This window comes from Sinocyclocheilus anshuiensis, unplaced genomic scaffold (assembly GCF_001515605.1).
Source record: "Sinocyclocheilus anshuiensis isolate Anshui unplaced genomic scaffold, SAMN03320099.WGS_v1.1 scaffold230, whole genome shotgun sequence".
NCBI classification, from domain to species: Eukaryota; Metazoa; Chordata; class Actinopteri; order Cypriniformes; family Cyprinidae; genus Sinocyclocheilus; species Sinocyclocheilus anshuiensis.
In genome coordinates, this window is record NW_015546034.1 from 316,513 (window position 1) to 341,265 (window position 24,753).

The following is a 24,753-nucleotide window of genomic DNA, read 5'->3' on the forward strand; positions in this document are numbered from 1 at the left end:
AGCCCATAAATTACTCACCCTCAAGTCATCCTAGGTGTATATGACTTTCTTCTTTCAGACGAATCCAGTCGGAGTTATATTAAAAACTTTGCTTTGATCTTTCAAGCTGTTTAATGGCAGTCAGCGGGTGTTGCAGTGCATCAGCCCAAAAGAAGTGAAATAAAGCGCATCCATTCATAATAAAAAGTGTCTCACACGGCTCCGGGGGCTGAACAAAGTCCTCCTGTAGTGAATCAATGAGATTTTGTAAGAAAAATATCCATATTCAAAATGTAATAATCACTTTAATCTAGCTTGTGCCAACAGTTGTACACGGAAGCAGTTCCGGGCTGATGACGTAAGATGTCGGCGTTGCGCATGCGCCGGTGAGTCTCGTGAAAACCAACGTTTGTTTACAGGATCAAAGGAAGCAAAGTTTCCTTACTTTAGCAAAGGAAAACCAGTCTCCTCTTGGCTTATATCGAAATCCTCCGACATTCTTCTTTACAAATCCTCGATTTGTACTTCTAATTCATGACCGTTGTTTTGTTTTGATCTCTCCCCTGTGCTTCCGCTTCTGAGTGGCGCATGCGCAAAGCCGACCTCATATATCATCCGCCCGGAGCTGCTTCCATGTACAACTGTCGGCGCAAGCTATAGATTAAAGTGATAATTACGTTTTGAATATGGATATTTTTCATATCAAGGATCAAAGACAATTTTTAATAATAATATTAATAATTTTTAATATGACGATAAAACATTCATGTTTACAACCAATAATTAATCATATTAATAATTAACGAAGGGAGAAGTTGACTCATGAAAAACAAAAGCCTAAGGTTTTTGCATGATTGACCTTTGCTCTGAATTCTGTACTGGTCCCAGGTCGAGACGTCCCGCTCCTGTACCCACAGCCACTCCAAGAATGGACTCACCCATGCCAATTATCCCTCACCAGAAGGTAAAGTCATGTTCTGTCCATCTGTTTCCTATGCCAAGTAGGCACAGTAAACAGATTGGTTTATGTCGTCTTTTGATATTTTATCAGTGTGGTGTAAAATATAACTGGACTGTATGGAGCGGACAAACATATTGAAGAAAACCAAATGATAATTTTTTGTAATAGGCCAGCCATTTCTTTATAATCCTCTTAATCAGTCATGGGAGTTTCCAAGCCCATATCATAAAGAGAAGGAAAAAAGTGGAGGGATTGTGAAAACAAACATTCTCTGTAAAGCTGACACTTAACTCCCTCTACAGGCATTTGTTGGTCAAGCAACAGTAAGCACTTCATTTGAAATCCTCATAAATTTCCTGCTGGTCCAGTACTCATTTGCATTGTTGTTGCCAGATGAATTCTGATCTAGAGTGTTTCGTCAAGCCTCATTTGCCTCTTTTCTAACCATCTTTTTCTTCTATGCCTTGCCATTTTGGCTAATGGTTCATTTGTTTATCTGATCTAATGGTTTATTTTACACTAAGGAAACCACGGACACTGAGGAAGGAGAAGATGAAGAGAAACCTGTCAAAAAATATGGCATCCTCCTGGCCAAAAAACCTTCCAAAAAATCTCTAATTCCAAACACTGAGGAGAAACCTCAGGAGAATCTCCAACCTGTAATTCATTCTCCTGCTAAAAGCCCTGTCCCTACTTATTTGCCATTCAGGCAAGGGTCAAAAACCACCCCAAACCAGACGGGACAGTATAATTCTCCCGTAGGCCTGTATTCAGCAGAAACTTTAAGGGAAATGGCAATGCAACAAGACAGTCTAAATGGCCTGTCACTGCTGGGGTAGGTAATGTGATGCCTAACCCACAAATCTGTATCTTAATGAGCACATCCACCAAATCTGCTTTAACAAGCTAGTTCACTAACGGGTCATGGAGGCATTGGCTAGCCTCACCTGTATTCCTGCATTACTTTTAACAAAACTGTGGCAAAGAATACTCAGAACATTCCGTCATTACCTCTGCACATTCCACTCTCACATGCAACGGATCAGCTGGGAATGTGCTTGGCAGAACTGGGACCAGTGGTCCGTAAGGCTCAACTGACCCCTGTCCTGCAACACGAGCGGGGCCTGGCCAAGTCGTATCTGTATCTATGAATGTAAGCTGCGTCCAAATGATAACATACTATGGTTATTTTAGTCGTGTAAGAGCTACATCTCCTGCGATTAGATGAGGATTGCCAAGCTTTTATAAACTGGCTTATAAATAATGCCAACATGTTAACGATGGTGCTTTCACCTTTTTAATGTGTTGGCATCATTTAGTAGCTTCATAAGAGGTCTTCCTAAATCATTGTCACAGCAGTGTATCTTCTCTTTCCAAAAACATGTGAGGATATTCCCACAGGGCCCAAGTTTTTGTACATGGAATGCAATTGAACATGGGTGCAAATGTGCACTCGTTGGCTCTTTTAACCTGCTCAGAATGTCACAGCTCCTGTAACAGTATATCCCAAATGAAGTCCTACCGCAATGATTCCGTCACGTATTCCATCCTCTATTTGCTGCTCACAGGATCAGAATTCCCGCTAGGCAACATCACATGCACAGCTGAGCAGGGCACGTGCATCCATTGACTGTTCATCTGGTTAATCTAGGTGTACGAGTGGACTGATACGTACTCTCTAAATTTTGATCCTTGTTGTCATGCAACTAGCAATATGTGTCTTTGAGCTGTGATTGGTTCAATTTTATTTTAGGATTATTTATATGTATTGTATTTGTTAATATTTTGACTTATAGCTTTTATATATTTTTTTATATTTTATATTTTTATTTTATATATTTTCAGTTGTAATGTAATTTTTATTACATTTGTTATGTGCTTTTGTCATTTTTATTTATTTTTTTACTTAACTTTTAGTTTTAGTCATTTTAGTTCTAAGTTCTTGAACTTATTTCTGTTGGCTGCCCAGGCAATATTTCTATATTATTAATTTAACATTTATATTCTGTTATTTCCGCTCAAAAACTGTTTTTTCAAGTTAACAATAACACGACTGGATTGGTTATTTGGTTCAATGGGAGTATGAGTGTTATGTAGCTCCAGTGTTTTCCGTGTGTCCCGCTGCAACCAAACTCTTGTTCCAGTCAATCAATCTGTTCTAGGAACAAACCAGAATGTCATTCTCATGAGAAATGTGACCAGTAATAACCATCATCTACTCTACATCATGGCACAACAGATTACAATAATTCCTGAATATATTTAAACGTTATTTAATGACTCTGATCATTTACTCACCCATAGGTCATTTCAAATATGTACTACTTTCTTTTGTTTGAAGAGCACAAAAGAAGATATTTTGTAGAATACTGAAAACCTGTGACAATTTTCACTGTATCTTCTTTTTGTGTTACACTAAAAAATCAGTCATACAGGTTAAATTACATGAAAGTGAAAATAACAGGGTGAACTGTCCTTTAACAGTTAAAATATATTCATATTTCAAGTTCAAGTTCTTTAGACAAAGTGAAGCATTTGCATTCCATGTTGTTGTTTTTTCCTGCTAATTTACATGGACATGGATTCATTATCATTCAGCACACTGCCAAACCAAGGCTAACACTGCCTCTTTTGTTTATCTTTTTTTCTGTCTATATTCCTCTATGTCGTCTCAGGTCATTGCCAACACAGCTGCCAAGTCAGTAACAGTTTTGAATATAAAATCTCCAGAGTTGCGTGTGAATCTGAGTGCTCTGAAGCATGGCCACATGCAGTACTGTGGTTGTGGTTTGCATGCTTATATTTTCAATTCCCGAATGTTCAAAATATATTTTGAACAATTTGACATTTCGGACATGATGAAATGTTAAATGCTTTTGAGTGAAGTGTTTAAACTAGATACATCTGTTGTTGGGTTTTGGTTATAGTTTTATTGTTCAATGAGTCTTTGCGTGTTTTAATTTTTTTTTTTTTTTTTTTTAGAGTATCATAATGGGAACTATTGCATGCCATGTGCATTTTTACAATTAGGAAGCCCAGATGCATTTGTTATACAGGACATTGTGTTTTTACACATGGGATTTTATTAGAATGCAAAACTAATGGCTGGTGCAAACCATTTAACTTCAGAAACATCTAAACTAGTAATGCAAAACTCATTACTGTTTAATGATACAGAAGCATTAGGTAAGTCAAGTCTAAATCAAACTGTTCTCACTGTCAAATCATATCTATCTCCTCTATTTTCACTGATATTTCTGGCTCCTCACCATCACCCACCTGCCTCTACACTATCGCCACCCTGACACTCCCACACCTGAACTCTGACAGCCAAGAGTATGTTCCCAGCTTCAACCCCATCGCACTGAAGGACTCAGCTTTGTCCACTCACAAGCCTATCGAGGTCAAGGGTCCTGGTGGGAAGGCTACTATCATCCATGCCCAGTACAACACTCCTATTAGTATGTACTCTCAGGATGCCATTATGGATGCCATTGCTGGTCAGGCCCAAGCCAGAGGAAACGAGATGAGGTAGGTCTTCCATTCCTGTCCAGCACTTCACTTTTTACTACACTGATGCTTAGGTGAGAGCTGAGGTAAGTGATGCAGTGGCCCCAAAATGGACATTTACGCCACACTACATGACTGTCATTGCATTAGAAACAGTATTATATTTCAATATTTAATGCAGTGATGTTTTTAAGGAATAAGTTCACTCAAAATGTAAATTCTGTTATTATTTGCTTACTCTAACTCCAAATTCTTTTTTTCTCAGAATTTTGAGTTTATATCATGCAAATCTGAGTTCATATCTTACAATTCTAAAAAAAGAGACAGAATTGTGAGATGAAAAGTCACAAACTTTGACATTTTTTCCTGTGGCAGACACAAGCCTCCATACTGCTCTTTTCAGTACAATGAAAGTGAAGGAAAACTTGGAAATCATGAAAAGTACAGTAACTCACATGCTACATCTTATAAATAGTTTTGCATGTATAGTGATGTTCAATACAGTAACAAATAATTCTATTGAGTTTCATCCTTTAAATGAATTGATTGATCCAGTACCAAAAAGTGGTCTGGGATGCATTTCCCAAAAGCATTGTGAGCATAAGTAGATTGTAGTAATCATTAATGCCAGTGGTTTCTACAGTCTACTTAAACTTTGCTTTTGAGAAGCACAGCCCTGAGCAATATATTCATGAATTAGATTGATCTACCTCACTAACTTAACGATCTGGTTGCCACGGTTTAACACTCCGCTTGATCTAAATGTTATGAGAAAATAACAGAATTTTTGAGTGAACTATTCATCTAAGTGTCTAAATACTTTTTAGGACCACTGTATGTAGCAATGTTAAGTACACAGTGATGACGTATTTTAGTTGGCCAACCCATTAGCATCACCCTAGTTCCCTCAACAAAAAATACAATGCAGTAAAAATACAATACAAGACCAGTAAAAGTTTGGAAAAATCATAAGAGGGTATTACTGATGTATTGAAGTGTTGTAGAATAAAATGTGAAAATATGTTGAGCTTATGTTAACCACAGGCTTTATAAAAAAACAAACAAGCATTGAAATAAGGAGGATGGAACCTGAAAAACTAAAATGCTAACTCATTTCTGGGTTTAGGCCTGTAAAAACAATTTTTTTACTTACCCTGCAGCACTTTATTAAAAATATGAAAGTGTATTCTTGCAATTTGTTATGAGATGTTGGGGAAAAGTAAGGTATTCCTTTACTGCATATTTTTGTGTGCAGTTTAATGTTTTTGATTACAATGCAATTCCACTCAGTTTGCAGTGTTTATAACAGTAAGATCTCATTATCGGTCATCTAGCCTGGGCTGATTTCAGGCTTCCACAAGGTCATATGTATCAACCTCATCTGTGCTTTTCCTCCCTCTTCTGCTTGCAATTATGTCACTCCATCCACAACCAATCACCCATTCCTCATCACTCATCCTCGCCTCACCCCTACTACATTTCCCATCCTTCCATGTGACACGGCTCTGACTTGCTCCCTCCCATCCTGGTTCATCATGTGATTGACAGTGGTGATGACGCCGCTGGATCTCCCTTGGCGTAAGTAGCCACAGTCTATTTAGATCCATCACAGCCGCATTGACTCATGTCTCATGTTATATTCTCTGTTAAAGGCTGATTGCATAAACACTGAAGTGGATTTTTTTGGTAATTTTTCAATTACCATGTTATACTGTTGGAAATATGTAAGTAAATGGAGTTCTATAAAGAAAAATATGAATGTTCTGAGTATATCTGCCAGGGGAGAATTACATAACCTCTAACATTTTGCTTTACATTCTCCTAATATAGGAACTCAGTTTTATCAAATCCTAACTCATTCTTTCATCACAGATCTCTCACTACAATGGAACTGTAGTAAAATTATGCACATCTTCACAAATATGTGAATTAATTCAGAGATAACTTCAACAAATATTGAACTTTTATTATGATTTTTGTCAATTTAACTTGATGTTCCCAAATTCAGAGAACTCGGATGAACAACTGATCATCTTTTTCCCCTTTCTCTCTGTTGGGGAGCAGCTCACTTCCCATTAAAGACCCTCTTGTGGACAGTGCTTCTCCAGTCTACCAGGCTGTGATTAAACCTGACAATAAGGAGATGGAGATGTCAGAGTGGGCCCGTCGTGCCGCCAACCTGCAGTCCAAGTCCTTCCGTGTCCTTGCTCATATCACAGGAACGGAGTATTGTGAGTACAGCCTTTCTTTATCACACCACTGTGTGAAATGGAAGTTGGTTTGAATTGAACATGTTTTAGACATGCTGACATAAGATGACAGTGATTGCGTGATAAACATTGGTTTGTACTTTATTTTTTGAGACCTGGCCTGTAACAATTGACTTGTGTTTATTTTATATTTATCACAGTGCAAGATCCAGATGAGGAGGCTCTTAGAAAATCAAGGTACTCCACGTTGTCTGAGTTTTTTCTGTCTTCAACCTTGTGAAAAAGTACACTTTAGCATACTTTTAAAAAGAGAACTCATGAGGAAATGCTATACTTTAAAAGAAAAGTGCAAACTGAGTGTAATGTTTTTGGACACTTAACTGCATGATATTTACATTAAAATAAAAATGCATTATATTTAAAATTTATATTAAATGCAGTTATATGAACTTTACAGTGTTTTTGACCCACTAAAGTAGAACATCTTTACATGTATTTTCATAATTACTTCTAATGGTACAAGTGTACTTTTGAACACTAACAAGTATTTATGGCAAACTAAAATATTCTTTAATTTATTGTCTATTGAAATTTGTATGTATTTAAATATATTTGTTATAATGGAGTTGCAATTTAGTACATTTAAAATGTATTAACTTTAAATGTAATATTGAAGTTAAAAATTATAATTAAGTACTTTACATGTGTTTTAGTATGTTAGTCAGCACATCAATATAAGTGAACTTCTTTAAAGCACAACAAAATATTACTAAAACATAACGCTTTCAATGTAAAACTTTTAATTAGATTTTATTACAAAGTGTACTTAAAGGGTTAGTTCACCCAAAAATGAAAATTAGGCTGCGTTTTACTCACCCCCGAGGCATCCTAGGTGTATATGACTTTCTTCTTTCAGACGAATCCAGTCGGAGTTATATTAAAAATGGTCTTTGATCTTTCAAGCTCTATCATTGTAGTCACTGGATGTTGCATTGCTTCAGTCCAAAAGAAGTTAAATAAAAAGCGTCTATGCATTAAAAAAAGTGTCTCACACGGCTCCGGGGGGTGAACAAAGGCCTCCTGTAGCGAATCAATGCGTTTTTGTAAGAAAAATATCCATATTCAAAACGTAATAATCACTTAAATCCTGTAAGTGAACACACAAAGCTCCTGTGTTTGATGTTCATATGTCTTTTTGTTTCATGTAACTTTCAGCCACTAAAACATAGTGCATAGTGCTCAGTTTGTCATTTTCGTTTTCATTTTATGTTTCTCTTCTTCTTCTCTTTTGGCTGCTCTGTTTATCCTAAATTATTTCTGAATAATAAATTGCCTGAATGATTTACTGATGTAAAGAACCCTGAGAGAAATGATCAAATATATGTACCACATCCACTGCAATCCACCACAGCACATATTAAAAAACAAACCAAATGTACTATTGTTAATGTGAATAAAACATTACTTTTACCCTAATAAATAAAAGTGTCAGTGTGACTTGTTATGTACTCTTTTATTCCAAACCACTATGACTTACTTTCTTCTATGGGACAGGAAAAAAGATTACTTTAACAGAATGTTCTGACTGCTGTTTTCCATACAATAAAAGTGAATGGGCTCCAAGAAATACAAAAAGCGACATAAAGGCCATTATTTCAAGTTTTTTGATACAGCTCATCAGTGATCAGTCACACAAGAAACAAAGACCTCTGATATTACTGCATTTCATTTCTTAATTTCTCTATTGGATCAACTATTTTGAGTGTTATTTTGAGAGTTCTTTAATATGGCAACTAATAAATTCCTATACGTAGAAAAATTTAGCCACATTTAAATTTGAATGCTGAGAAGGTTGGGGTCAGTAATATTTCAGAAAAACATATTTTTAAGAATTTAATACTTTAAAAAAGGATGCATATTTTTTCAAATAAATGCTCCTCTTTTGCAGATGACTTGAAAAAAAAAAGACCAGTTTACACAAAATGTTAAGCATCACAACTGTTTTCAACATTGATAGAAAAGTTTCTTGAGCACCAAATCAGCATATTAAAATGATTTCTTACAGATCATGTGACACTAAAGACTGGAGTAATGGCTGCTGAAAATTCGGGTTATCGTCACAAAAATAAATTACATTTTAAAATATATTAAAAGTTTACTGTATTTTTGATCAAATAAATGCAGCATGGGTAAGAATTGGATACTTCTTTTAAAACATACAAAAAAAAACTTACCAACTCCAAACTTTTGAACGGAAGTGTATTCTTTAAAATTTCATAGTTTCTATAAATTCATACCATATGTAGATTCTGGCAATATTCCTATTGACCCAGCCAGTTTCTGCAACACTAATACTGACCTGTAGATGGTATTAAAATTCAGAGTGATAAGTCGTTCACTCTTAGCTCATCTTTCATAGTTCTTCACACATGTATGTGTACGTTCACTAATAGCCTATATAAAAACGGACACCTATTTTATGTGTATTTATATATTTATTAATCGCTTGTAGGGTAGTCTTCATTATTAATGTAAAAGCTAAACTACTACTATAGTCTTCCTCATATTGACAGCAGATGGCACCCGCGGCTCTCAGTTTTGGATGACCCCCTCCCAGTCATCCATCCTCTCCCTCTCTAGCGCGTCTCTCCTGCTTGTTTTTCACCGCTCGAGTCTGCGTGTAGAACGCTCGCGCTCGGCCGCGCTGCTGTGATTGGAGGACTGAATCAGGGCTCATCGCGTTACACGCACGAGAGGATTGTTCTCACACACAGAGGCACAACTAGAAAAGAAAAGAACGAGAGAAACCGGAGAAAACGTCCTCGAAAGCAGGAGAAAATCACCTAAAACCTCACCACAGAAAGTCTCTAGAATTCACGCTTTGAAGTAGACCTTCGTCACGAGTCATAAGTCCTAATTTGGAAGGATTTTGAGTTGTTTGAGCGGCTTCATCAAATAGGTAACGTTAAGTGGGAATTCCGGATATTTGCGTGATGATTTTCTATCCGGTAGTAGAGGGGGAAAGTTTGTTTCTCGTGTCATGGTTTCGTTTTGCAAAAATTGACGCGTTAGATGAACCAGACAATTAATACGATACCTAACAAAGGTATTTATTATCTACAGTGTTTTTTTACACGCTTCTTTTCACCCTTGTCTGCTATTTTCTTATTCCAGCCCTTTTTTCCACGTTATATTCTCTTTTTATACAACAGCCGTGTCCTCATTAAAGTAAGTTACTCCATTTTGTCTACGTTGCCCAATATTGCTTATTATATTTTTGTGTGGGGTTGCTTTGATAACATCTGTGTTTGGGTTTTGTTGTCAAGTCTCAACATGCATCGTGAAAAAACACGTTGACTACCTGCTTGTGTTGTGTAGCTTGGATTGGCCTTTCTTTGTCAGTAGTTGAATTAAAACAAATTGTCCTTGATTATTGACATGTTGTCTTTGTATTAACTTTGCTAAATGTTTATTGTAATTGGCAGATTACTCACTGTTTTCTTTGACTGAATGTTGAGTTGTTTACATTCAGACTGTGAGTTTTTGTATGATCTCTTTTGCATGAATTACTACTACAAACTTAAAAATAAATAAATAAATGTATGCCATATTTTACATTAGAGATTGACAGATGCGTAAAGATTATTTTTATGGTGAAGTGTCCAATAACCCATTTTCCCTCTCCAGAACTATGGGTTTAATGCTTGTTGACACAATCATAACTAAAATGACCACAGCAATTAAAAAATGATATTCATTGTAATTCTATTGACAATGCTAGCAAATAATATTACTATTGCCATTATTGCTATTTATGCTATTTATTTCTGCAAACATTTAATAATTTTGTTTTGTTTTGTCCATGTTTGGGGCTCTACTTTTAATCAGTTACTTTACCTTTGAATGCTGTTGTAATGTATTAATTAATTAATGTAATTAATTATGCCATTAATCAATAGACTATATATTAAAAAAATTATAACTGACTGAATTGAAAACTTTGAATATTCAAAGCTGATAACTGATCAGGATGACTTATTTGTTGCAATTTTGCCTTACTTGTTGAGTATTTTTAAATAAACCATTTTGTAAGTCTGCTTGGATTGTTACCACAATTCAGTAAATTGATCTATGACATTTAGCCTATGTCTGTTTTTTTTTTTTTTGCTAAGTTGTTTAGAGGGGACGTTTAGAATATCTTTTTTTTTTGGCCCTGACCCTCCACAACACCCAGAGAATGAACAGACTCATGATTAGTCTCAGGGGCAATTAAACACAGAGACGGAGATAAATCTCCTACGAGGAGCGAGGCAGTTCTATCCATATATCTTAATTTACCGTGGTATTGGTCTTTCAGATTTGTGGAGGGAGAAAAAGAGCAGAAAGCTCCAAATGAAAAACAGAGAAGCTTAGAGAGGCCTGTGCTTGCTCTTGACTCTTATGAGAAGCCCTCTCTTTTTTTTAGTGGCTGTGTTCGGAAACACAAATAGACCTAATGCCTACAGTTTATTTTCCCTCTCTCAATGTCGTCATGAATACGAATAGTTGTTCAAGTAAACACAGGGTACTTCTAGCTACTTAATATCCTGAAACTCCTTGATTGTGGAGATAGCCTTGTGAACAGATTTGAGATCAAGTGTGAATAATGTTAATTGAAGGCAGACCATTTTCTAAATGGGGTCTTTTTATGCATGCCTGCAATGGGCTGTGGAGATTCCTGTTGCACGCATTGCTCTAACAACCACATGTAGTCTCATGTAACATTGTGTGAAAACCATTGCGTGTCACCTTTGAAACAATAGCTATTTCAAGTCAGCGTTGTCTGAATAAAGATATGTGTATTAGCATTTATCAACTGAATTCATAGCAAGAGGTCAGTTTATAGGTTGAATCTTGTTTTTACCTTTATTACTTTTACATTTTGTGAAGTACAGTGCACTGCAAAAAAAATTTTTTTTTACAAGAAAATTTTACTTTTCAGAAATGTATATATATATTTTAATATATAGCTTAAAGCCTATCCTTTTTGTACATTTTTGAATATCTTGAAATTGTTTTTCATATCCCATTGTTCTGGATTCAAACAAAAACACTTGTAATTTTAGATTTTTGCTCAAATATATATAGTAAATATATTTTTTTCTCCAGTGTGTTAGGTAAGATAACTTTCTTTACTTGTGTAATTGCATACATTAACTGCGTATGATTATTCAGTGCATAGATGGTTTAAATACAGATACCCTGAAGCATGTTTATAAGGTCAGCCCTGCTCACAGGAATTCACATTCACAGTCTGCGTCAGATTGATTTGCCCTGTGCCTGCTCTTTCTCATGAATCGCTGGCACCAGTTTGTTGTCATTTGCATCATGTTTTGTAATCTGCTGCCAATTTTGTTAGTGCAAGATGTGGGCTCAACAACACTGATGACCCCAGCAGCACCCCTCCCACCTCCCACACATTACGTGAAACCTTCCGCAATCTGAATTGCTCCTGCAGCCATGGGCCAGAAAAAGGCCTGTGCTCTGCTTGCAACTAAAATAGAAGGCCAGGAGTGGGAGGGGAAGAGAGAACCAAATCTAATTTTCTCCCTAAGAGCCAGGCTTTCTTTATTTATCTATCGTTATGGCTGTATTTAAGGAGAAATGGTGGCCCGCTTCCTCCATGCATGACTCGTTCTTTATTTTTCAGCCTGTGGGCCTTCGTTTGGGCCTAGAAGAGCCTCTCCTTGGAAAGGGGGGAGGAGAGAAAACCAGAATGAAAGGGAGGGAGAATGGAAAGGGGGGAGAGAGAAAAAGAGTCAGGTTTCGTTCCCTGTGCACTCTAAGCTGAATCAGACAAGAAAGAAATATCACTTCAACTCAGACGTTACTTTTAAGCCACTTTTAATTTTACATGCTGTCATTTATTTAAAGGGATAGTTCACCCCCCCCCCTTCTGTGAAAAAAAATAATGACGATATACTGAAGAAGAGGAATTAATAAAGGTTTTGAAACCCATCATGAGGGGGACTAAATGATGACAGAGTTGTCATTTTTGGGTGAACTATCCCTATAAGACTAATTTTAAGAGTAGGCAGAGTAGGCTGTTCAGTTGTTACTAATTCACATTGGCTGTAATAAGATGCAGTAATAAAAAAAACAGAGAAAGGCTAGTTTCATGGTCTTGAATGGCAGCTGAAATTGAGTCTGGGGAGATTTGATCATTTTCTGCAGTAACAGTCAGCCTGTTTATTTCCCTTTTTTTGCATGGAAAGGAATGCCAAGCCTGTAAATGTCCTGTTTGCTGTTGGCAAGTGAAGAATGATTCTTTTGAGAAGCTTAGAAATAGGACGAAAATTGCTTGAGGTTGAAATAACCAAAAAAATCTTGTTTACTACTGAGAAGTGAAGCACATCTTTATGCATGCAGGATGAGCTTGTCATAATTTAGCGTATGCCTTTTAGAAAATAATGCACCAAAAACACTCGTTGTATTTGGAAACCGCAACTAAATTGGCCCTTGTTAAGCCCTTACACCCTCATGTCGATGTAGAGCTTTATGTAATACCTTTTTGCATGTCGCTCCCTTTATTGGTCTCTGTATAGGAGATGCCATGTCTGTCAGGAGCGTTTTGTTGAAGGGTGCAGTTGTGACCACACAGGACAACAGAACAGAATTGGTTGTGGTTAACTGAGCGTGCAAAGTATAAACGTGTTCATTATTTGCCGTGCTGAGACCTCCCAATCTTTAGCTCTATACTTCTGTTCCTTTATACCAATCACTTATTTCTAAGGCCTGCCACTATGACCCCATGTTGGCGCTTTTATAGATCTTCCCATAATTGTAAGGTTTATTTAAAAAGCATTACATGCTCTTCTTCACGTAGTGTTTTGATTGTTAAGTATTGGATATTTTCACTCTGATTTGCATGGGTAGTTATATTTGAAATTTTATTATGGAAAGAGCTTCCCAAACCATACTGTCTGCATTTTTGCAGCGTATTATGTCAGGTCTGAGATGTGTTTGGCATCTGCACAGAACCACACGACTATAAAGAGGGGCATTTCCAGAGTCTGACTCTCTCTGTCTGAACTTTGCTTGTGCTCATAGCACTGCTGAACCTGAACAAAACCCTTAATAAAAAGCATTCATTAGTACTGAGCACTCTAGCAAGTCCAGCTAACACAGTCAAAGAAAACAGGATTTCATTTTTACATGTATAAAGGTGAAATGCATATAGAACCTCAGGGCTTGAAAATGAGGATGCCCCTGTGGGTAAGGGTCAGTGTGTGAGTGTCTTGGAACAGTTGGGGAACCATATGCTATGCTGTAATACCTTCATTATTAATTTGTTTCTATTATTCTCAAATGTTTTTGTCAAATGTTAACTCTTTCCCCGCCAGCATTTTTTTAAAAAGTTGCCAGCCCACCGCCAGCGATTTTGATGATTTTCACTAAGATTTGATGGCCTCCAGTATATTTTGCTGTATGAATATTTGAATATGCAATACACCAAGCCTCTACTTTTAAACAAAAAAAATCAGTTTTATTCTAGCTTAAAGCATTCTTTTTTTATCAACACTTGAATATAGGTAGGTTTCATAAAAAATGCATTATTTTGAGCAAAAAGGTGAGAAAATCAAATTTTTATCAAAAACTACATCTGGATAATATTCAGTACGATTATCAAAGCATAAATCCAGTAAATCGCTTCCATCAATACCTCCAAAGCTTGCACAGACATATACCACTTCCTAGATCAACATTTTACTCCGTAACATTATGCAGTTTTCATTTATATGCTGTCTATTGCTGATGATCGCATTATTTGTCATATGCATCTGTTTACATAAGAGATCGCTAGTCCAATGCGATAACATTAACTAGTATTTTCGGGAAAAATATTTTTTTTTCAGAGCAAAAAGGACCTGAACACCACATGAGGGTTAAATAAATGTTCAATTTTGTTTTAAATATCTAAACAAGGTCTTATTGAAATCCTTAAATGTGTAAATTATTAATATTTTCTTGTAAAATTATTTTATATGAATTTGTATTTCATTTATATATATTTGTTTTTTATATTTTTAATTATGTAAAAATTCTAAATTATATATATTTATATGCACAAATGTTACATAATACATGTTTTTCTGACACATGTTGCTAAAAAAAGTAATTTAGAGTAAAATAAATAGTAATAAAATAATAATCATATTCATAGAGAAAGTGATAGTATTACAAATCCTTATTGTTGAGCTCTAGACCTTGATTAATAGCTGAAAAACTAATAGCCGAACTAAACCTGCTAATTAGAAATGAAACTTGCATTTTTATGTTTTTCATTCAGCTTCTCGGCTTCTTTGTTATGCAGTGTTGTTTTAAAATATGACTAAGTTTGATAAGCAGATTGGAGGAGATAAGGCTCGCCGAATACAGCACCATGAACTATAGTCTACATATTGTGTTTTCTGTTTCTGGGCCATAACCTAAATGAATGGAGAATGGCTGGTTGTAATTGAATGACTTCCTCCATAATAGGTCTCTGCTTTGTAGAGGAAATGAGTAAGAGTTCCTAAATGGTGAATATGAACAGATGTGTTACATGGTGGTCATCATCACTCAGCTATTGTAAGCCCAGGGCTAATTATTGCCTTTCTCCTTTATACTTCGCCAGTCGCACCTCTTAATGGACTGTTTTACTTTAGTGTTTCAGCGCAAAAGAAGACATCTGGTTGTTTTTGACTGATAAAAAAACACTGAATATGGTATAAATATCTGACCAATTTAAACAACTTTTTCTAGCCTTATTCTCGTTGATGGTTGATTTTAAATTATGCATGAAGCCTGTGGCTTTGACGGTAAACAAGTTTGCTGTCATCTCAAAAAGATCCTGACAGAAAAATTCAGCTGTTGCCTTCCCACGGAGCTGAATCGTGACTAAATGCTCTCTCCAAGCTTGTAAAATATCACAAACATTAAGGAATATCATAACCACAGTGTAAAAAGAATGAGTGGGTGCTTTGTAGCTCTTTGCAGGCACAGTTGAGCCCTCCCTCAAGGCATCTGTGTTCCCATCCTCAGCGCCTCAGTGAACCACGCTAACCTTCTAATTTCATGGGCTTTAATTTCAATTAGCTATGGCTGATCGTTCGCTTTGATCACATTAGTCTCCCCTTCGAGCCCCAATTGCTTTATATACACCCTCGTGCTTTCCTGTTGGTTTTACTAAACCCTCTGGAATTAACAGCAGTGATGGCATCTTCATATGTTTGATTTCCACTTCCTACAGCTGTCCCTCATCTTTCAGTACATAGTTTCTCTCAGTACTCCAACAAAAGACAATGTCACAAATCATTGGACATACTTCTGGTCAAGAGTTTTGAAGTGGAGATGAGCAAAAGCCACTTTAATTTAAAACGGCTAAGTTCTTTACTATAGTTAAATGGACTTATTTGATGAGGGCTATTGAAAAAATCACCCCTAAATCTACAGATTTGGGAAGAAGTCAACATTCCTTGGGAAATAAGTTGTAATCCTCTTTCTCAGCGAGGGCAGTCGGGGTCAACTCCTCCTGGCACCTGTGTGGATCTAAATGTCTCAGGTTTGGTGACACTCTGTCTGAGGAGTGTTTCTGCCATGCATTGGACACTAATCCACAAGTAGCCTCAGTTCAGTTTAATACTAGGAGAACAGCATTATGAATCTCCTGTGTGAACTAATCAGTGTTGTGTGAATGTGTGCAAATTTGTCAAAGTTTTCCCATAAACTTTCTTGACAACAATTTTCTTAATTAGTTTCTCATTTCCATTCAAGCTTCTGGGTGTTTTGGTTTCAGATTGTTGAGTTTGAAGCTCCCATATTGTAGCGTATCATAATGTATCAAACCTTGCTTGCAAATATCTCAGTTTCAGTTTTCAAACAGAACTCAAAACATGGAAGTGTAAACACAAAAGTAATCTGAGGCTGCAGCGAGTGGTTTTTGTGAGCAGCCAGGCAGTTTCAGCTTTATTAGCAGTTTGAAGGTAACTTTCAAAACTTTGTCATCATTAACAAACTACCTATCTCTCTGCTTAAACCCTGCCACTCCACAAAAGCCTTCAAGCTTGCATTTATTTTTGACTGAAACACCCACAGAACCAAGTCCCTGCCCTACATTTTTTCTTTGATTAATCCATTACACTTGGATGTTTGTGATAATACAGAAGAAAAGATCTGTCACTACTTCAGTTTTATCTTGACTTTAACATTGACATCGTTCAAATAATTCTGAAGATGCAAAAAGTTTCTTTTGCTAAGCTGTGATTTGGCAGCTGTTCAATTGTGACACACTGAAAATGCCCTAAAGCACATGACAAATCATAAAGACTATTCTATTATTCTATTGGACTCTATGCACTAAGAAGTCGCTGACGTATTTCTTTAGCTTGATCCAACTTTTATAATGAGAGTAATGAACAGGGGATGTGCTGTCTTTTAAATTTGTGATGCAACCAGATAATGATAATTCACTTTACTGTATATGAGATCAGACGTTTTGATGCTTAATTTAGATGAAGTTAACTAAATGATATCCATCGCTATTGGATCTGACCTTAGTAATGGGGAATTTGTTAGTGACTCTTTTTTAATTTTGACTCTGATAAAGACAACAGCCTTCCTCATTTATCCAGAAGAGGCATGGCAGTTTGTATTTTATCTTCACAGTCAGAAGTTCTGGTAAAGCTCCTTTGATATAGTATAATTGTTGTTTGTGGGTGCTTTATGCTGTAGTGGCTTCCTAATGACATTTTTCTTTAGTTTTTCAACAGATGGTATAACTATCTCTTTCTCTGCTCCCCATTTCTTTTTAGGTACTACAAAGGTTTTTCACAGAGGTTTATGGCTTTGCTCTGTGATCAGCTCTAGACAGGAGACTCTTAATGCTGATACCCATGAGTCCCCTTCATCATCATGTGCTGCCACACTTGCTACCCTGTGAGGTAAGAACCTGATGCTTCCTCTTGCAGGCTCTTCTTTACTTTATGAGTAAATTTATTTATTTTCCCCTGCAGTTTTTGTGTTTTTATATTTTTTTTCTTTTGTAAATCATTGTTGTCGTATTTCCCAGATGCTTTTGTGAAATTAAACTGCTGGTAAATGTTTGGAACACTCTACTCTCTGTTACCAGAGGGTCACCTCCTTTTCAAAGACTGACTCAATAGCCAACTACGTTAGGAAATGCTGCTATTTTTCTTTACTTCCTCCACCTTTGGCTGTATTTTCATAGGGAGAGAAGGAGCATACGGCAACCTTGATTACCGAAGCTCAGAGATTAACCCTTAACCCTGCGCCTGAGACAGAGACAGACCAATGCAATCAGCGAGTTTCCTGTCTCATAATTATTGGTGCTTGATTGGTCTGTCAGAGACCAGATACCCTGCAGCCCACCTCTACCGTTCCACTCCGCATTAATGACCCATGACATATGAGAACCGTGTTTACATGCAGAACTCCATACCGCCACATCGAGGGGATCACCGTTGGGATTTTCTCAGGTACTTAAGGGCTTTACTTTTGATTAGACTGTAGTGCGAGTTTAGATGTCGCTCAGAGGCATGGGTCAATCAGTGCGTGATGTAGCGAGTCCTATGGACCTGGGATGTTTACATGGGGCTGGTGAGATGGCTGGCTGGAGGGAGGGGCTGTTCCACTCAATTGCAGCCACATGTTTGCAAAGGATGTGGAGCTGAACGAGGCTGTGTGATCTGCCAGACTTTAAAAGGGCCTTCGCCTGTGGGCAGCTCTAAAGTTTTCCAGTGCGTTCCTCCAGCCTCTTCGTTACTGTGGTTTCTAGGCAAACATACTACCCTGTTGCCGTACAATTTCGCATTCATAAACTGCATTCGGGCTGCCTGAGATTCCCATACAATTGCTCAGACAAATCCGTTCTTGTACTGACTTACACTAACACACAGACCACACACATATAACTAAATTACACTGAGATGGGGCATGGAATATTTCATATGTGCTGGCGTACATTTGCAAAAAGCAGAAGCAGGACAACTTTCAAACATGCACATGACGCATAACAGAAAGTGACATTGTCAACTAACTCTGGTTTTTGTTTGTATTACTTTGACCACCTGTTTTATGTGGTCTTTTCTTCTGTTTTGACCTGTTTATATATGTATCTATATATCTTTTTTGGGTAGGAGTGCCTGTAGTGCAACTGTAGCTAGACGAAGCCGAGCTGCACTTCTAGTTTTTGGATGTTGAACTGGCATGAATTCAGTTGGACTAAATGGTTTACATTTTTAAAAAGTCAAATTATTGTTTTGCTCCGACTAAAATTGGAGTTTTAAAGTGCATGTAAACACACTGATTGTTGGATCAAGGATCAAAGTGTCCAGATGTCACTCTTTGACTGAAGAACAAAGGCTTTTACTGTTCTTCCTGCTGCTGTAATTAGGTAAAAAGTTAGTGTCAAGTTGTAAAATAACAGACATTTAGTAGTTCAAATGTGTAACAAAGTTCATAGATCGGGAAGGAGGCGGGAACCGGCAAACATTTAAACATAAAACTTTAATAAACAAATGAACAAACACAAAATGAAAGTAAAAGCGGCAGCCTCTCACGGACGACTGCCGCACAAAACAACAACATAAAATCCAGGCCTGGTCCTCTCTCGTCCAACACTGTCGTCACTCCTCCTTTTATCCTTCCGGAGCTCCTCCGTGGGACTCTAGACTGGTGAGTGGCGCAGATGTCGCTCATTATCATTCACTCCACCGGCCTCGCTCCGTTCCCACGGCTCTCGGCCCCGCCCCACTCGTCACAAAATGATTGTCCTATTTATGGAAAATTAAGAGAGGTTGATTGACCTAATGGCACAATTCATCCAAAAATGGAAATTCTGTCATTTACTCATCCTCATGTTGCTCCAGACATTTATGACTGTCTGTCTTCTCTGGGCACAAAAGAATATTCTGAAGATTCCTTACATTGAAAGTCAATGAAATCAGTGTTGTTTTGGATCCCCTTGAGTTTTGTTGTATGACCAAAAACAGTTGAATCCGTTTTGCAACAGGTTTGGAATGACTTGAGTTGAGTAAATGATGACAGAATTTTCATTTTGGGTCAGTGATCAATTTAGAGGCATGGGGCTTTCTTAAAAATGTGCCTTTTTAATTCTAATACTCTGGACTTGTTTAAATGGCCTTGCCCTGATCCGTCCAAGAACCCTTGGGCTGATGTTTCCATTTATACCAAACCCCCTCTACAGGGCAATAAGATCTAAAGCTTGCCACATATGATAAAACCTCTTTATCATCCCACAGCCATGGAATTTGTGAGCAGGTAGTGGAAAATACAACACCTCTTTCCTTTCTGTCATGCCCTAATGCCTTTTAAGAGACAGCAACTCAAACCTTGGAGCTTGAAAAATCACCCCACAGTGATAAGCAAACAGATCTCCAGTGGTGTCACAGTATGTCTCTCCAATCATGTGGATAAGAAAGGGGAAAAAATTGCATCCATTTAAACACCTTGTGGCAGACATCTTATTTGTAAACTCATGCAGGAACAGACATTCTGGCAGCACAAGCTCTGCAGAGTGTGAAAATGATCTGTTTGATACAGAGGAACCTCCTGCCGCAGCCATTAAGCGTCCTGCCTAGAGAATTGGAGACATCAGAGACCCCTGCATGAAGTGCACTTTCATGCTTTGCTCATCAGGGCAACGTCCTTCAACTCAAAACAATTTGCACTTAGTGTTTTTTGGGGAAGGGGGCAATGTCACATTCAGTTGCCAGCTGGATGACATGTGTTTCTATACACAGAGGGACTAGCCACTTAGTAATATGGATTTTGTTCTCCGCATCCAAAAAGAAATTGGCTTGCACAGATCCACACTGTGGTCAGGATTTCACACTCTAGGATGTGTAGATCAGGGAACTTGAATGACTATCCCTGGGTAGAGAACACTACTTTCTGAATCAAAAGTTGTAGACAGGAAAAAATTAGATGGAGAGAATTGAATCCTGAAGAGATATCCAAAAGCTTGTGGCTGTTTCAGTTTCTTCTACCCCCAAGTATTTCGAGTTTGAAAAATATCGTAGTTTAGTCTGTTATTACTACATAAATGTTAAGATATCTTACAATAATGGTATTTCATAGGTTGTCCGTAATTATTCATGAATACACTAGAATAAAATAAATGGTCGATTTTCTGAGGGAATATTATGTCAATTTGGTGTTTATTTAATAACAGCTCTGTGTTATGTCAGCCATTTTGGCTTTTAAAAATAAAATACAAATATTGCAATACCAAAAGAAAAGTGTACATAACAAAAACAGTTGATCAATAGTTGACCGATACACTACTGTTTAGGAATGCTCCGATCCGCCTTTTTCGCCTCCGATACCTAGGGTTCGGTATTGGCCGATACCGATCCGATACCAGTGAAGTTTTTTTCCCCCACTTAAATAAATGTAGAATTTATATATCTCTGTGTGTGGAACTGATAATCATTCTTTCACAATCTACTAGATACAGACTACTTCATTATAAAGAAAAATAAAATAAACAATAAATATGAAAAAATATAGGCCTATGTATATTTATAATCTATGACAAAAAATTATCATAAAGTAGGTTAGTGGATAATTCGGCAGCAAAAGTTATTCTAGAAAAATCAGTGCACAATTTTAGAAATCCAAACATTTAGTGAAAAAACAATATTTTGTGGGGAACAAATAAAAGTGTTGCACTAAATATGGTAAAATGTTACACATTGCTATTTGTATTATTATAAAATCCATTCATTATAAACATTCATGAATGTATTTATATATAAGTATATACTATAAAATTAAACTACATTTCTTTTAAATGTATAGCATATTTTTTAATAAGGCTCTCTCTCTCTCTCTCTCTCTCTGTCTCTCTCTTTCTCTCTCTCTCTATCTCTCTCTCTCATGCTTACCAAGGCTGCATTTTTTAGATAAAAAATCCTTTAAAAAAAAAAAAAAACTATATTTGATATGTTAAATATTGTTACAATTTAAAATAACTGTTTTCTGTTTGGATACATTGTAAAATGTATTTCTTATCACATTTATTTTCTTCTTATCACAAAACCGTTAAGCTTGATGCTGCTTAATATTTTTGGGGAAACCATAATATTAAGTAAAAGAACAGCATTTTGTTTGAATTTTAAATCTTTTGTAACATTATAAATGTCTTTACTGTCACTTTTGATCAATTTTATCTTTTGATCAATTTTATGTGTCCTCTGTGAATAAAAGTATGAATTCTTAAAGGGGTCATATGATGCGATTTCAATTTTTCCTTTCTCTTTGGAGTGTTACAAGCTCTTGGTGCATAAAGAAGATCTGCGGATCCGCCGGGCGCACCGTTCTCGACCCCGCCGCCTCAGCTCACTCTAGCCTGGCCTCAGCTCACGCTAAGACGGGGCTTCCGCTCACGCTAGCCCGACCTCAGCTCACTCTAGCCTGGCCTCAGCTCACTCTATCCCGGCCTCAGCGTACGCTAAGCCGGGGCTTCCCCTCACGCTAGGCCGCTGTGTTTTTCGTTGCCACTGATGATTCAAACGTGATTGTAAAAATCGACGCGTTTCAAAAAGGCGGGGCATAGAGGAGAAACAATAATGTACAGTATGTGGAAAATAATGTGTTTTTTTAACTTTAAACCGCATAAACACATTTCATTACACCAAATGTTAAATAATGTTCTTTTTAGCAGCATCATATGACCCCTTTAAAAAATCTTACTGACCACCATACCTTTGTATGGTAGTCTAACATATAATGCGAGACAGTGCACATTTCTGTCCAATTTCCAGCAGAGCTGATCTGTGATTGTTGAACTGAGCATGGACCTTCTGTTGTGTTGTCCAGAATTGAACCTCCCAACCATATGTCTCAGTGACGTGAAACCCTCTCTGGAGAGCGAGGCTACATTTGGTCGTGGAATGTGCTGGAGTGTGTGCATCTGCTTAAACAAAGCTTTATTTTCAGCTCAATGTTGTAATTACAGACTAGAATGAATCTAGCCGTCTTGTGAACCCACAGCAGCCTCTGCACAAGTTTCCCAGGATCTGCTCAGGGCTTGTAAGTCCAAGCAGAGTGTTTACAGCAGTAAATCTTAGCCACCATTATCTCTCAGACATATTTACTTACTTTTAGAAAAGTGTGTGTCTTCTGTGTGAGGAAATCTTATGTTTGTGAAACTAGATTGTGTTGTAATGGGCTGCTAGTATTAGCAGGGTCCTCGCGGGTGTTGAAGTAAGACTAGATAGAGGGACTCGGTCATTCTTAGCGCAGCTTGTCGTCTGCTACTCCTCTAGACATTTGGATCGATGGGAATTGGACTTGCTGTCTTTTTCCATATAAAGAGAAAAAGTGGTTTGTGATCCAGTTGCATTTGTCTACTGAAAAAGAAAACCCAGTGAATCAATGCATTCACTATTTCAGTAAGTAGCAGCAGGGTTATTGTATTTTAAAACTAAGATGAAAAAACTGAAATAAAAATTGTAAATATAACATAGTATTGTGCAAAATCCAATCCTGCTGACCATTTGGATAAACAACACAGTGTGATGATCAAGGTTAGACAATCCATAGTTATATTCAATTATGAGTGAACTCTTAAAAAGTACCAAAAAAATTATTCTACTGTTTTTGTGTGCAGGAAAATTTGACTAGTATCATCATATTACTTTGAAGAAAACACTGGATGATCTTGATTACTGTATCAACATGGGCTATTTACTGTATTTCTTTGCATATGCTACCAGTCAAAAGTTTCTCATGATCTTAAAATACCTTTTCACATGTTATGGAATGCCTATATAATATACAACTTACAGTCGTATATTTAATTATCAATATAATGTAAACCAATCTATTTGAACTACCAAAATCTGCATTTTGCCTTTAAATTGTACATGTAACTATTATAATAGTACAGATGGTGCATTTGAAAGCCATATGATGAATCAGAGTTTATCATAAGTGATAATAATCTGTCCATAAAACATGGCCAGTACTTGTGTATAGACAGTTTATTACTGATACCAAAATAAGTACAAACATAACTATTTATACAAAATACAATTATATGATGTTACACAGGAATTTCCTAAATTTTCCTTATTCTGTTTTTCATCACAACCCTCTACGCACACCTTGGCAATAGAATTGCCATTGGCTAGTAAATTTTTTTGTTTATTCGCCAGATTGATATACTATTTTATACACACACACACACACACACACACACACACGTTTACTTAGCTATCTAAATGGGGACATTACATAGACTTCTATTGTTTTTATATACAGATAGCTATACACTTTTTAACCTAAACCCACCCCTACCCCTAACCCTACCCCTCAAAGAAAACTTTCTGCATTTTTACAATTTCAAGAGTAAAAAAAAACTTTGTTTACTTTATTTTTATAACAGTTTTACAAATGAGGACATACACACACACACACACACACACACACACACACACATATGATTCCACCCAATCAGCTTATCTTTGTAAAATGGAACAGCTTCTTAAATAACTGAATGTGCACTCTTAACTTCAGCCATTCGCTCAAACTGATTTGCTGAAATCAAAACAGGGACGGTAAAAATGAGCGCCAGCCAACGAGAGCTTTTCGCGCATTAGCTCCGCCCACTGCCGAGAAACCGGCATATCTTCTGCTTGTTCTTCCATTCAGTACATGACATGATCTATTGAGCGCATCCAAATAGTACAGATCGCTTGACGGAGAGCGAAACTCTCAAGCGCTCAGTCAGCGTGTTTATCGAGTTAAACTCTGTGTTGAGCACCTCTCACACACATACTGGCGTGTAAAATCTAAGAATTTATTAGCCAATAGCTAATGTTAGACATTATTTAGTCGCATATGCGAGTGATTTACTCACAATGTAGAGGGTTGCATCAAAAATTACTTCATAGTTTCTACTTTCAAAAATATATGTTTTTTTTTTTATGATCTTGCTGTACTATAAAATGTGAAAAATGCTAGAAAATTAGTTGGTGTGTGCAAACTTTTGACTGATAGTGTATGTCGACCACTGACATGAATTTA

General features: G+C 36.9%; 2 protein-coding genes across 6 annotated transcripts in view; both read left to right on the forward strand.

The window, feature by feature from the left end:
* The window catches only part of LOC107698793 (LIM domain-binding protein 3-like), a 19,625-nt gene extending 12,685 nt beyond the window's left edge, over positions 1–6,940 (forward strand). Inside the window, exons 4-9 of the mRNA XM_016499897.1 lie at positions 868–943; positions 3,616–3,638; positions 4,271–4,471; positions 5,999–6,028; positions 6,515–6,681; positions 6,861–6,940. Of these exons, the coding sequence (XP_016355383.1) occupies positions 868–943; positions 3,616–3,638; positions 4,271–4,471; positions 5,999–6,028; positions 6,515–6,681; positions 6,861–6,940 (577 nt within the window). The remainder of the gene's footprint in view (positions 1–867; positions 944–3,615; positions 3,639–4,270; positions 4,472–5,998; positions 6,029–6,514; positions 6,682–6,860) is intronic.
* Positions 6,941–9,273: 2,333 nt separating this feature from the next.
* The window catches only part of bmpr1ab (bone morphogenetic protein receptor, type IAb), a 43,973-nt gene continuing 28,493 nt past the window's right edge, over positions 9,274–24,753 (forward strand). For 2 of the 5 annotated variants that reach the window (XM_016499920.1, XM_016499924.1), the window contains exons 1-2: positions 9,274–9,619; positions 17,493–17,621. The gene's annotated coding sequence lies outside the window, so the exon portion shown is untranslated. Of the gene's footprint in view, positions 9,620–9,834; positions 9,889–17,492; positions 17,622–17,908; positions 18,177–24,753 lie in introns of all 5 variants that reach the window. The other 3 variants (XM_016499921.1, XM_016499922.1, XM_016499923.1) reach the window with 3 other exon arrangements.